The sequence below is a fragment of the Ovis aries genome, chromosome 6 (genome assembly GCF_016772045.2).
Source record: "Ovis aries strain OAR_USU_Benz2616 breed Rambouillet chromosome 6, ARS-UI_Ramb_v3.0, whole genome shotgun sequence".
Lineage (NCBI taxonomy): Eukaryota > Metazoa > Chordata > Mammalia > Artiodactyla > Bovidae > Ovis > Ovis aries.
In genome coordinates this window covers 105,660,632-105,674,436 of record NC_056059.1, presented here as the reverse complement: position 1 = coordinate 105,674,436, position 13,805 = coordinate 105,660,632, and the positions used below count along the sequence as shown (strand labels likewise).

Here is a 13,805-nt window from a genome sequence, read left to right as displayed (position 1 = left end):
TGGAAAATTCCATGGACAGAGGAGCCTGGCTGGCTTCATTCCATACGGTCACAAAGAACCAGACATGACTGAGCTTGTGTGTGTGTGTGTGTGTGTGCGCGTACATGTGCATGCATGCACACACACACACACACACACTGTCAGATCGGGCTGGCCTCTTCCGCCTCTCCAGCCCCATTCTCACCCCGCCACCTGCAGAGCTGTGCTGTCCATGTCACCCTGGATGACCTCCCTCTGCCTTGATTTCCCCATCTGTAAAGAGGGACCCATCTGTTTTCCTGAGGTGGAAAGTGCGCATCCGTGTAAAAGCTCCAACTCCACCAACCTGGCAGAGGAGATGCCTATCTATCCCGTTCTCTTCTCTCCTCTCTGGTCTCCAGCCACCTCCCAACACCCGCCTAATGATGCTTCTCACTCAGGAGCAGGTGTCTGCAGAGCCAGCTCTAGGATTGGGGGATTCTGTGGGGCACGTATGTCTGCCGCAAGTTCCGCCCCCGATAAGTGTGACTTATCCTCTGAGGGTCAGTGGGGCAGAGCCTGTGCCCTGGAAGTGGGCCCACTCACCTGGCCTTCCCATCAACTTGGCTTCCGAGAGTCACAAGGTGAGCAGTGTTCCTTCCCAAGGTGCCCGCAGTACCGAAGGTTTCTTGGCTCAATTCTGTGACATGGTGAGAAAAATCCTGGCTCCACCCTTTGGGTCTTATGAGAAAGGAAGCCAAGCCAGCTCTGCAGGTGACAGCTCTGAGAGGTCCCAGGCATCTCCACATGTGGCCGGGGTAGGCAGGGAGCCGCTCTGAGCCTCAGTGTGTCTATACACCCAGTGAGCACTTCTGGAGCACCTACTATGTGTCAAGTGGTCTCCCAGGTTCTGAAAACACAAGAAAAATAACACCTGTCCTCCAGCAGCTCACCTCCTGGTGGGGGAGAGGGTTAATGAAGGATCCTGCTGGGGAGTGGAGAGTGATTTGGTAAGCAGTGAAGAAGGGTAAGTGGAGAGCTGGGGAAGCTCTTTAGAAGCAGAAGCTGGAAGAACTTCTCTGAGAAAGAAAGCGGAGATGAAAAGAAGTGAGATGTGCAGACATGTGAAGATTATTCCAGGGAAAGGGAAGAGCAGGTGCAAAGGTCCTGAGGCAGGATACTGGAGGAGTGTCAGGAAGGCAGTGTAGTGGGAGCAGAGAAACAGCGTGGAAGAGGGAGGTCAGAGAAGTCAGGGGGCTGAGTGGTGGCTGGGCTTAGAGGCCATGGTAAGGACTTGGGCTTTGCTCACATGACTTGGGATGTCATGATGTATCTGGAGCAGAGAAGTGGCATGCTCTGTCTTTTTAAAAATGTTTCTTTCTTTCTTTATTTGGCCGCATCAGGTCCTTAGCTGTAGCACGTGGGATCTTTCTGTCGTGGTGCACAGACTTTCTAGTTGCTGCTCAGTAGTTGCAGTGCATGGGTTTAGTTGCTCTGCAGCACATAGGATCTTAGTTCCCTCTCCAGGACTGGAAACCACATCCTCTGCATTGCAAGGCAGATTCCTAACCACTGGACCACCAGGGAATTCCCCACGCTCTGTCTTTTGCTTCACAGGATCACTGTGGCTTCTCTCTTGGGCATAATATTAAGTGGGGACACCAGAGAAATCCATTGAGAAGTTATACTGACAATCCGACCCAGAGACGATGATGTGTGTGCATGCTCAGTCACTTCAATCGTGTCTGACTCTTTGTGAATCCATGGACCATAGCCCGCCAGGGTCCTCTGTCCATGGGATTTTCCAGGCAAGAATACTAGAGTGGGTTGCCATGCCCTCCTTCAGGGCATCTTCCAGACCTAGGGATCGAACCTGCATCTCCTGCATTGCAGACAGATTCTTTACCACTGAGCCACCAGGGAAGCCCAGAGATGATGATAACTTGAACCAAAATGGTTGCAGTATAAGTGGTAACAAGTGCTCATATTCAGAATATACATCAGGGTAGAGGTGACATGATTTCCTGATACATCACATGTAGGGGTGAGAGAGAAAAAGTGTTTAGTTGGTCTAAGCAAATGGAAGGATGGAGGTGCCATCAACTGAGATGAGGAAGACCAGAACAGGAACAGGGTTAGGGGCTCTACTGAGACCCAGTTAGTCAAGATGGCCATCAGGCATACAAGTGGAGATGTTGAAAGTCAAGGTGGATATCTCTCATTTCATCTTTAAAGCAACATGTGGTATAGACTGTTAACTGTGGTATAAATGAGGAATTTCAATCAGTGCTTTGAAGTTCTATCTTAAATGGCACATCTTCAGTGTTGACATCTTGTGTAAATGATGGAGTCAGGATTTGAATCCCACCCAACCGACTGCAGAGCCCAAGCTTTCCCTTCTCTATTCTGCTCCTGGAATCTCTGTGGACAAGTGGAAGGCACATACCCTTCTAGACAAGCCATCCAAGGTGTGGAATGTTTATACCATCCAGAACTGCTCTATGACTTCTACAGAGAATGTCTCATTTAATCCTTACAACAGCCTTCAACTCCCATTATTATCCTCATTTTACAGCTGTGGAAACTGAGGCACCAAGAGCCTCAGAGTCAGTAAACGGTGGATCTAGGAGGTGATTTCAAGAGATCAAGCCCTTCAACACTATGTCATGTGTCAAAATCAAGTGTTTGTCGAATCAAAGAGTAGCGTGTAATTGACTAAAATCATGATATTGCTGACTGTAAAGTATCATTCAAAGACAGTGTTATCTTTGAATCAACAGACATTTGTAGAATGAAAAAGCCTTTGCCCTGACAACTGGAACCTATAAAGTCTTTTATTTAACAAACATTTATTAATCAACTACTACAAGCCAGGCACTGGATAGACCCAGAAGCCCTAGAGGTAACCAAGTCGTGAAGAAGCTCAAGGTCTAGTGCAGTAGCCAGGGTCATTCCAGTCCAAGCATTTAGTGCTATAATCAGGATATATAAAGTACTGTTGGGTGATTACATTCAGCATTTCTCTTTTTTCTGGTCTCTCTTATTTGTGTGAAGCTGTATCAGGATAGCAATCAGTGAATTACATCTTTTGCATATTAGAAAACAATGGTGTTATCTTGACCTAGCCTGTGCTCTATAATTTTCTTATCAACTGGGGAATTTCACTTCCCTTTTGACATCACACTTTTCTCATGTGTATAGTAGCGGGGGTTTGGAGGGCGGAATGTGGCTAATGGTAAATATGAATGTAGGATAACATTCAGCAAGCATCACACTTTGCTTTCGTCATGATTAATTTAATATTTATTTATTTATTTGGCTATGCCAGGTCTTCATTGCAGCATGCAGGATCTTTGATCTTTGTTGCCAGATGTGGAATCCTGAGTTGCAACAGCTGAGATCTAGGTCCCTGACCGGGGATGGAACCTGGGCTCCCTGCATTGGGAGCTCAGAGTCCTAGCCACTGGACTTACCCTGGGAAGTCCCCATTTTGATTCATTTTTATATGCCTTGTTTCCAAAATAAATAAAATCTGCCACTTCCTCATCTTTGCCAGGGTCTGAAGCTGATTCATGTGTGCCTCATGTGAGAACGTCTCAGTAGACATTTGTAAGGCACCTTGGCCTGTAGAAGCACCCTCGCACATGCTGTGTTTAATCCAGAAATGTTGACCCAGGGATGGGAAACTGTTTTGTTTTTTTTTAATCAGCCTAGATGTGGTTTTGCAGCCCGTCTAGCGATTGTCTTTCTGATGCCTTTTTGTCTCTGCCTTTCCACAGCAAAGTCTGGACACCTACTGTTTCCTGGTTTTTGCTGCAATCTGCTTCACAGGTGCTCTCTATTTGTATTTTGTCCTGCCTGAGACCAAAAACAGAACGCATGCAGAAATCAGCCAGGCATTCGCCAAAAGGAACAAGGCATACCCACCAGAGGGGAGAACTGACTCAGCAGTAACTGATGATAAGACGAACATACGGCCTGAACCAGACTCCTCCTCTGCACTGGAGAACTGAATCAAAAACAGCATTGTCTGAATGGATGGGCTCACCATTTTAAAACCAGAGTCCCCTGCAAGTTTAGCCTGATGAAATATTTAAAAATAAGCCTTTGCTAATCCAACATTGCAACCCATTTGGGATTTCTTCACAGCTGAATCCCCCAAAGTCTTCTGGCAGTTGGAATCTCCCCTTCAGTGGACCAAGTTTTCTTCTATAGAGATCCATGCCCTGCCTTCTTCACGACTTATCCCATGGTTTTGAAATGAAATTGGGGACACAGCATTTGAATGCTTTCTCAAAGGTCAGCAATCTGGTCTGACAGAGGACTCAAAGAGCTTCCAGTCCCAGCTCTAACAGTAGTAGCCTTGAGCTGCCCTCAGTCTGGATCCTGAAGCTTTCAGGGACTCTTGGCTCTGATTGCTGAAGCTGAAACTCCAATACTTTGGCCACCTCATGCAAAGAGTTGACTCACTGGAAAAGACTCTGATGCTGGGAGGGATTGGGGGCAGGAGAAGAAGGGGACGACAGAGGATAAGATGGCTGGATGGCATCACCGACTCGATGGACATGAGTTTGAGTGAACTCCGGGAGTTGGTGATGGACAGGGAGGCCTGGCGTGCTGTGATTCATGGGGTTGCAAAGAGTCGGACATGACTGAGCGACTGAACTGAACTGAACTGAATCAATGCCCTTTTCCAATCTTTGACTCTGCTTTGTGGATCTCAGACTCAGAAGAGACTGTTCCCCACCCACCACCCTCCAGGTTCTGTCTCTCCCAGGCCATCCCGGGTTGGGGGGGGGTGCTCCCAAAACATCTTTTCTGAGTATCAGATGTGCTCACAGCAGGCAAAAAGGGGATCAATATAGAAGACCTGGAGAGGCAGATGTGAGAAGTAACTTCCAGAAGCTGAGAGAAGCAGGACCACAAATGGACCTCCATTCAATTGAAAAGGACAGTGTTAAGAATGATTCTCATCTCAGGATTTCAAGATTACTGACTTTTACTTTCACACATGTAACACCCTTTAGTCTATTTCTGGTCCATAGTGCACACCAGAAGAATTGCTTTTATTGGAGGAAGGAGCAAATGAAACAGTGTAGATGTAGTTACAGGAGTACTGACCATCCACCTAGATCATGATGTCGAAGGTCACACCCTAAGGATACACAGCAGTGAGCAGTAAGAGTCCCAAGTCTAGACTTCATGGAACAGAGTTGCTGTAACAGCCCTGAACTGTCTAGCAATAACCTTTGCATGTGAGAGTCAAATTTTCTCTCTTGCTTAAGCTACTCTTATTTGGGGTTTCTCTTCCTCATGTCTAAACCCAAATTCAATTCATCTGGGTCATGACAGGAAAGAGCCCAAGGCAAATGAGAATATATGAAGTAAGCTCAATAATTTAGACAGTCAGCAGTCTGTTTCTCCAGGGCACAGGTGCCTCCGTGTTAAGGGAGCATGGATTCATATTCATGTTGTGTAGTTACTGAAGCTTTGAGGTAGTCTGGGAGCTGTCTATGGTGCTGATCTGGGATTTCTGCCTAACGATCTAATTTTTCTTCCTTATAAGCTTGCAAAATACTTTCACATTGTTGCTTATGATGCTGTAGATAACCTATGAAGTACATATTATTGGATTCATTTAATTTGATCCAAGCCCTTGGAGTTCTTCCAGCTTCAAACCCAGCCAAGTTGAGTGCCCCTATCACTATACTAGGGACCTCAGGAATTTGGCCTCAGCCCCTTGTCTCCAGAACAATGACTTTAATATGTACCCCTCATCCCTTCCACTGTGACCACCTGACATCTACTTGTCTGTGGTGGGTTGTGGAATTATCAGCCCAGTGAATCAGGCCTCCCAGTATGCATGCTGTTGTATAATTTCCTACTGTGCTGAGTCTGGATTTGGCCATGCACTGAGATATCAGAAAATGTGACACAAGCAGAAGCTTAATAAGCACCTGCACTCCAGGGCTCTCCCTTATAATGTGCTAATATCATCATTTGTGGAAGCCCAATCTAGCCTCCTTAAGGATTCAGTTCAGTACAGTCGTTCACTTGTGTCCAACTCTTTGTGACCCCATGAACTGCAGCACACTAGGCCTCCCTGTCCATCACCAACTCCCAGAGTTTATTCAAACTCATGTCCATTGAGTCAGTGATACCATCCAACCATCTCATCCTCTGTTGTCCCCTTCTCCTCCCGCCTTCAATCTTTCCCAGCATCAGAGTCTTTTCACATGAGTCAGTTCTTCACATCAGGTGGCCAAAGTATTGGAGTTTCAGCTTCAACATCAGTCCTTCCAATGAACACTCAGGACTGATCTCTTTTAGGATGGACTTGTTGGATCTCCTTGAAGTCCAAGGGATTCTCAAGAGCCTTCTCCAACACCATAGTTCAAAAGCATCAATTCTTCAGCGCTCAGCTTTCTTTATAGTCCAATTCTCACATCCATGTATGACCACTGGAGAAACCATAGCCTTGACTAGATGGACCTTTGCTGGCAAAGTAGTGTCCCTGCTTTTTAATATGCTGTCTTGGTTGATCATAACTTTCTAATTTCATGGCTGCAGTCACCATCTGCAGTGATTTTGGAGCCCCCCAAAAATAAAGTCTGACACTGTTTCCACTGTTTCCCCATCTATCTGCCATGAAGTGATAAGACCGAATACCATGATCTTAGTTTTCTGAATGTTGAGCTTTAAGCCAGCTTTTTCACTCTCCTCTTTCACTTTCCTCAAGAGGTGCTTTAGTTCTTCACTTTCTGCTATAAGGGTGGTGTCATCTGCATATCTGAGGTTATTGATATTTCTCCCGGCAATCTTGATTCCAGCTTGCAATTCATCCAGCCCAGTGTTTCTCATGATGAATCACTGCATTAGAATTGTGGTGGTCTTTTTTTTAACTTGAGTGCCTCCCCTCCTAGACTATGGAATCCTACAAGAAAATAACTGATTCACCTCAGGATCCCATCTTCTTGGTAACTGCTCATTACATATTGACTGAATGAATAAATGCCGTGATATAGTTGTGAAGAAGATGTGATGGGAGCCCTGAGGACAGAATGACTGTAGCTTGGGGTGATTAAGACAGATTCTTTTGAATGAAAGCATGTGAGCTGCATGTCAGATGAAGATTAGGCTTTCATCAGACTGAGAAGATGGGAAGAAGGTGTTTGAAACAAAAGGGCCAATGGCATGGGAGTAAACTAGTAAATAGCATATTCAGAGAATAGCAAACTATTGGTGTGACCAAACAAGGGGGATGTGAGGATAAGAGCAGGAGATGAGGCTGGTCACTAGTTTTGGTCTAGACTAAAAAATCATGACTGTGGCACCAGCTCCACCTCCTAAATATGCCTGGGACCAAGCCCTCCCCAACAGCTTCCATCTGTGGCTGTTAGATTTCAGTCTACGCAGGAAACACTCTATTTTGATGCTACTTCTCAACTGAATAAATGATGGAACTTGAGTCGGTCAGATGGCTATTATCAGACTTCTCGTTTTCCTTCCACTGGACTTTCATTAGCTGGTTGTGCACCCCAAAGGAGGGAGGTCATGTTGAGTGACAGGACTCAGCAGCTGCTCACATTTGCTGTAAGTTACACTAAGATGTGGATGTAATTATCTTTATCAGAATGCCTTCCCCTGGCAAATTTGTACAGTAAGTCAAGTAAATTTCCTCTCATTAAATCACAGCATTTGGGGACTGCAGTTTGTCTCAGCCAAGAACTAGAGCTTGGAAGTAATAAAGGCAAAGGAAAGGAAAAAAAAAAAACTTGGGTTCTCAGCAGGAAGTGTGGGTGGTGAAAAGACGGAGGCCGTATTTCAGAAGTGTGTTGGAAGCCCAGATCTGCAGGAATTCCAGGACTGTATGCCTCTTGAATTTAGAGCAGACACATCTCCGCTATTCACTACCCTACTGTTTGCCAAACTGAGAATGTTGCATTCCAAGTAAGATTTAGAAGTAAAAAAGAACAGCTACATGAAAGTATTTTCAGTGATGGGATCAGATCCTTCAGAAATGGGCTTGTGGTTTCATCCCATGAGCAAAACTAAAAATAAATGTTTTTATGCTAGAACGATGGTAGATGTTTTCACACACATTATCCCCTTTGATTCTCACAACAAAATTGTGGGGTAGGTTGTGCATGTGCTTATAATGCCCATTTCTTTACCTTCTTGTAATTTAATCCAGTTCTAACTAAATAGCCTGAAGTGGACAGTGGGGACACACAGTATGTCATGAAGAAGAAGAATGTTTCACTTTAGTCGTGTCCAACTCTTTGAGACCCTATCGACTGCAGCCCGCCAGTCTCCTCTGTCCATGGGATTCTCCAGGCAAGAATACTGGAGTGGGTTGCCACTTCTTAATCCAGGGGGTCTTCCCAACCCAGGGACTGAACCCACGTCACTCGCATCTCCTGCAGGCAGGCAGGTTCTTTACCGCTAGCACCACCTACTAAATCCCTAGCAGTAACCACAGTCCCTTGTGCCATAATGAGCAATAAACAGAGAGCTGGTGAATGAGCAGATTGTTAATGAGGTTTATTTAATCTAGGAACTTTGACTGACATACTTAAAAGCTACCAGAAGTCACTAGGAAGTAAAATTTGGCTGAAACCTGGAAGCCCCGCTGGCTCAGAGGTAAAAAATCCACCTGCCAATGCAGGTGGATGCAGTTCAATCCCTGGGTCGTAAAGATCCCCTGAAGGAGGAAATGGCAACCCACTCCAGTATTCTTGCCTGGACAATCCCATGGACAGAGGAGCCTGGCAAGCTACAGTCCATGGGATCACAAAGAGTCGGACATGACTTAGTGACTAAAACAACAACAGCAAGCAAACCACACACCCAGCCAATGAGTGTGTATCAGTTAGGACTCCTTAATTTGCAGGTGACAGAATCCTAGCTCATACTAACTTAAAAACTAAAGCACAAAGTTTTTCTTTTGCTCAACAGGGAAGCTAGTAAGGCAGCCAACTTAAGTCTTGCCTGGATTCAGGGACTCAAATAATACCATTCATGGTTTCAACCCTCTCATCTCTCCACTCTGCTGGTCTCTGCTTCTGAGTTTCTCAGTACAGCAGCCTCTTGTAGCCCCAGCCTTGCACCTTCTCATCTTGGTCGCCAATAGGAGGAAAAAAATCATATTTCTAGTGCTATGGAACAAAACACCACAAAAACTGGTGACCTAAAGGAACAGCCATTTTTCTGCTCACAGTTGTGTGGGTCAGCAGGTCAGGTGAGGATCAGCTGAGTAGTTCTTTCAATCCATGTGGCAGGTTCTGGAGCTGACCAGGCATTTGTAGTTAGAGGGTGTCAGCAGGAGGCTGGTTGGTCTCAGATGGCCTGATTCATGTGTCAGGGGCCTCAAATGAGATAGCTAGAGTAGCTGGGATGTCTGGGCTTCTCTCTCCATCATCTCTGTCTGCATCAAGTGTTTTCGCAGCCTGGCTTGTTCACAAGGCAACAGGATTCCAAGAATGAGAACAGATTCTGCAAAGTCTCTAAAGACTGAGGTTCAGAACTCAAAAAGCATCTCTTTGACTGATCAAAGCAACTCATGGGACCAGCCCAAATTCAAGAGGAGGGGAACTAGACTCCACCTCTTCATGGGACGTGGCTAAAGTCACATTGCAAAGGGGCACAGGAGATGGGAGACCATAATAGCGGCCAGCTTTGCAAATAGTCTACCGTTCCCCAGTGTTCAGATAGCAAACAAAAAGATTTTGATTGCATTACTCAGCTACTCAGCTGACATTCATGTCCCCAGTCAACCACTGTGGCCACGGATGATGAGCTGCTCAGATGCTCAACTCAGAAGTAGCAGGCAGGGGGTAGTGCAATCTAATTGACAACTTTCTCAGAGCCACCTAGAGTCGAGGAGGGAGACACCAGCAGACCAGAAGATGGAAAAGTTTAAAAGATAAAACTAAAACTCACAGAGTCCAAGGCAAGCTCCGTCTCTCATAAGGTGATGATAATCAGCTATGAAAGCCTGAAAATGAAACTTGAATCATCGCAGGGCAGAGACCATCAGTCTCCTCGAAGATAAGAATGCCCTGACTTATAGACCCAGCCTGTCCAGTCCTCCTGATTTTGGAAATGAATGCATAATTCTCAAAGCCAGATGCCAGAAATAACAAATATTTAGACCAATCGACTAGCGCCCCCTTTTCTCTTTCCATAATGCCCTGACAGGCTTCATGCTATAATTTGGCTTCCAGCAAAATGCTGAAACCAATTTGAACTCTGATTTTTCTCAGTAATTCTGTTTTCCATAGCACAAGTTAGTAAATCACCATTCCTGGCTTATATATCAGTCTCTTATGAGAACAGTAGGAATAGTCATTCCTGGTCCAACTAAATCTCAGGTATAAGAAGATTTCATCTTTAAGGCTGAAAGTCGGACCATGGTGAGGGTAAGGTTCAAAAACCTTACCCTTCAAGGCATCTCCTTGAGGCCTCCTCGGAGATGCCTGAAGTCAGGCTGGATCTCCAGGTATCATTGTCCTGACTTTAGCCCAGAAGAAGCTAAGACTTAGAAAAGCAACTTGCCCAAGGTCACAAAACTGGCCACCATTACCTATAAGATAGGGCCTCACCACTTTTAATACACAGGGCACTTATTCTGTCCTGCAGTGTCCCAGGTGCTGGGGATAATGAAGGTACAGGAAACAATTTCGAACTATAATGAAACTGACATTCAAGTGGAAGGAGATATGTGCCACTAAAATAAACCCAGTGGTGACAAGTGTAGTGCTAACTCTCGGAACGTGGAGCCATGCCGGGAAGTGTTGGGGATGTGACTTTCAATCAGTGGCCAGAGAATGATAACATAAGAATAGCGTCAGTATACTAATGCAGATATGTGGAATTCAGAAAAATGGTAACAATAACCTTACATACGAGACAGCAAAAGAGACACAGATGTATAGAACAGTCTTTTGGACTCTGTGGGAGAAGGCAAGGGTGGGATGATTTGAGAGACTAGCATTGAAATATGTATATTACCATATGTGAAACAGATCGCCAGTCCAGGTTCGATGCATGAGGCAGGGTGCTCAGGGCTGGTGCACTGGGATGACCCACAGGGATGGGATGGGGAAGGAGGTGGGAGGGGGGTTCAGGATGGCAAACACATGTACACCCATGGCGGATTCATATCAATCTATGACAAAACCACTATAATATTTTAAAGTAATTAGCCTCCAATTAAAATGAATAAATTTAAAAAAATAAATTTTAAAAAGAATAACATCAAACTGTTACTCATGGATCTGAAATGCCCACCTGTAGAATAGGCCAACTGGACCCAGTGCCCTCTAGAGTACAATCATGCACAAATCTAGAAGGGGGAGAACTGGTTTAGCAACACATCACATGGATAAAGGGCTTTGGAGGGTGGATAGGGTAGAATTGTATAGGTCAGGAGTGGTTAAAGCAATTAATACTAATAGAATACCTATAATTTGCTGAGCCATGCTGAATGACTAAGATGAATTCTTCTCTAACCCTCATGTCAACTCTGCCAGGGCGGGTATTTGTCTCATCATTTAGCCACTGGGGTTCCCCAAGGTTGAATCAGTTCAGTTCAGTTCAGTTCAGTCGCTCAGTCCTGTCTGACTCTTTGCGACCCCATGAATCGCAGCACGCCAGGCCTCCCTGTCCATCACCATCTCCCGGAGTTCACCCAGACTCACGTCCATCGAGTCCGTGATGCCATCCAGCTATCTCATCCTCGGTCGTCCCCTTCTCCTCCTGCCCTCAATCCCTCCCAGCATCAGAGTTTTTTCCAATGAGTCAACTCTTTGCATGAGGTGGCCAAAGTACTGGAGTTTCAGCTTTAGCATCATTCCCTCCAAAGAAATCCCAGGGCTGATCTCCTTCAGAATGGACTGGTTGGATCTCCTTGCAGTCCAAGGGATTCTCAAGAGTCTTCTCCAACACCACAGTTCAAAAGCCTCAATTCTTTGGCGCTCAGCCTTCTTCACAGTCCAACTCTCACATCCATACATGACCACTGGGAAAACCATAGCCTTGACTAAACATACCTTAGTCGGCAAAGTAATGTCTCTGCTTTTGAATATGCTATCTAGGTTGATCATAACTTTTCCTCCAAGGAGTAAGCGTCTTTTAATTTGATGGCTGCAGTCACCATCTACAGTGATTCTGAGGCCCCAAAAAAATAAAGTCTGACACTGTTTCCACTGTTTCCCCATCTATTTCCCATGAAGTGATGGGACCGGATGCCATGATCTTCGTCTTCTGAATGTTGAGCTTTAGGCCAACTTTTTCACTCTCCTCTTTCACTTTCATCAAGAGGCTCCTTAGCTCCTCTTCACTTTCTGCCATAAGGGTGGTGTCATCTGCATATCTGAGGTTATTGATATTTCTCCCGGCAATCTTGATTCCAGCTTGTGTTTCTTTCAGTCCAACGTTTCTCATGATGTACTCTGCATAGAAGTTAAATAAGCAGGGTGACAGGATACAGCCTTGACGTACTCCTTTTCCTATTTCCAAGGTTGAATAACTGATCCCAAAAGAGGCTGGGAGAGGGCAGGATGTGGTGAGCCATGCAGGCCAGGCGGGATTGTTTGGGACTGTCCCACACTGCTGCCTCTCTGCAGCCTTTCCCTGTGTTTCCTCTTCTACCTTAACCACTCCGCTCTCTTCTCCCTACCACAATATGCCCGAGACCCTCCCTGAACCATCTCCCCCCTGGTGGTGAGCAGAGTGATTTATGCTAGCATGGAGAAGTCATCTGACTACCCCCACCAACACCATCCCTCCAACCCCCACTAATCAGATGCTCCACAGCCTCTGAGCCCAACACCAGTGCCCCCAGGGACCTCAGCATCTGAGTCTGAGGCTGGATTGGGGACATGACCCCCAAGGACTTCTGACCCACTCACTCTGCCCCACCACCTTGTACCATTTGTATATGGTAAAAAAAAAATTTAATCTGAAGTCTGGGGACCTGCCCAAGATTTCTTAGATAATGCGTGATGAAGTTTATATTTGAACCAAAATACTCTAAATCCTAGTCCAATGTTGATTTCACCATGCCACATCATGTCACAAGATAAACTTATTGTTGTTTTCAGTCACTAAGTCATGTTCCAACTCCTTGCGACTCCATGGACTGCAGCACACCAGGCTTCCCTGTCTGTCACCATCTCCCAGAGCCTGCTCAAACTCACGTCCATTGAGTCAGTGATGCTATCTAACCATCTCATCCTCTGTCGCCCTCTTCTCCTGTTGCCTTCAATCTCTTCCAGCATCAGGATCTTTTTCAATGAAAATGGATTTTTCCAAATTAGGGCAAATTATAATCATCTCCAGAATGAGGCATGTTGATCCTACCTCTTTTTGCTCAGTTGCATCATAGGCCTCCCAAGAAAGGCCAGTTGACCAAAATGCAAATGTTTCCCACCTCCAGGGCTGCATTGAAAGCCCAGTGTCTGAAACAAGAAGGAACCGGTGCCTTCCAGGGAGAGTCCAAGCCAGGGCCATCCTGTTGCCTCTTCCTTTTCATGAATGGCGCCCCCCTGGGGTTATTCAGGACAGCTCTGAGCGCAAGACCAAATAAGACAGAGGGGAAAGATTCCTAAGCCAGAAGACAATGTTCCTTCCAGGACTCACAGTGCTGCTCACCTTGCAAACGGGATGTAAAAGGGAGGACCAGCCTTTCTCAGAGACTGGGTTTATGAGGCTCCATCCCATGTGTGGACAGTCTTCCTTTGTGTATGCAAAGCACTGGTGGCAGCATGCCAAAATTTCTTTTTAAGTTATAATCAAGTATGAAACTACACTTATCATCTCAGGAAGTGTGAGAGTTATGAGAA

The 13,805-nt window shown here is 45.7% G+C and overlaps 1 protein-coding gene across 2 annotated transcripts in view; it reads left to right on the top strand.

Moving 5' to 3' along the window:
* Positions 1–7,434, top strand: part of SLC2A9 (solute carrier family 2 member 9) — a 216,777-nt gene extending 209,343 nt beyond the window's left edge. For both annotated transcript variants that reach the window (XM_042251651.2, XM_015096629.4), the window contains one exon: positions 3,738–7,434. In XM_042251651.2, coding sequence (XP_042107585.1) covers positions 3,738–3,971 — 234 coding nt within the window. In that variant the 3' untranslated portion in view covers positions 3,972–7,434. The remainder of the gene's footprint in view (positions 1–3,737) is intronic.
* The last annotated feature ends 6,371 nt before the right edge of the window (positions 7,435–13,805 follow it).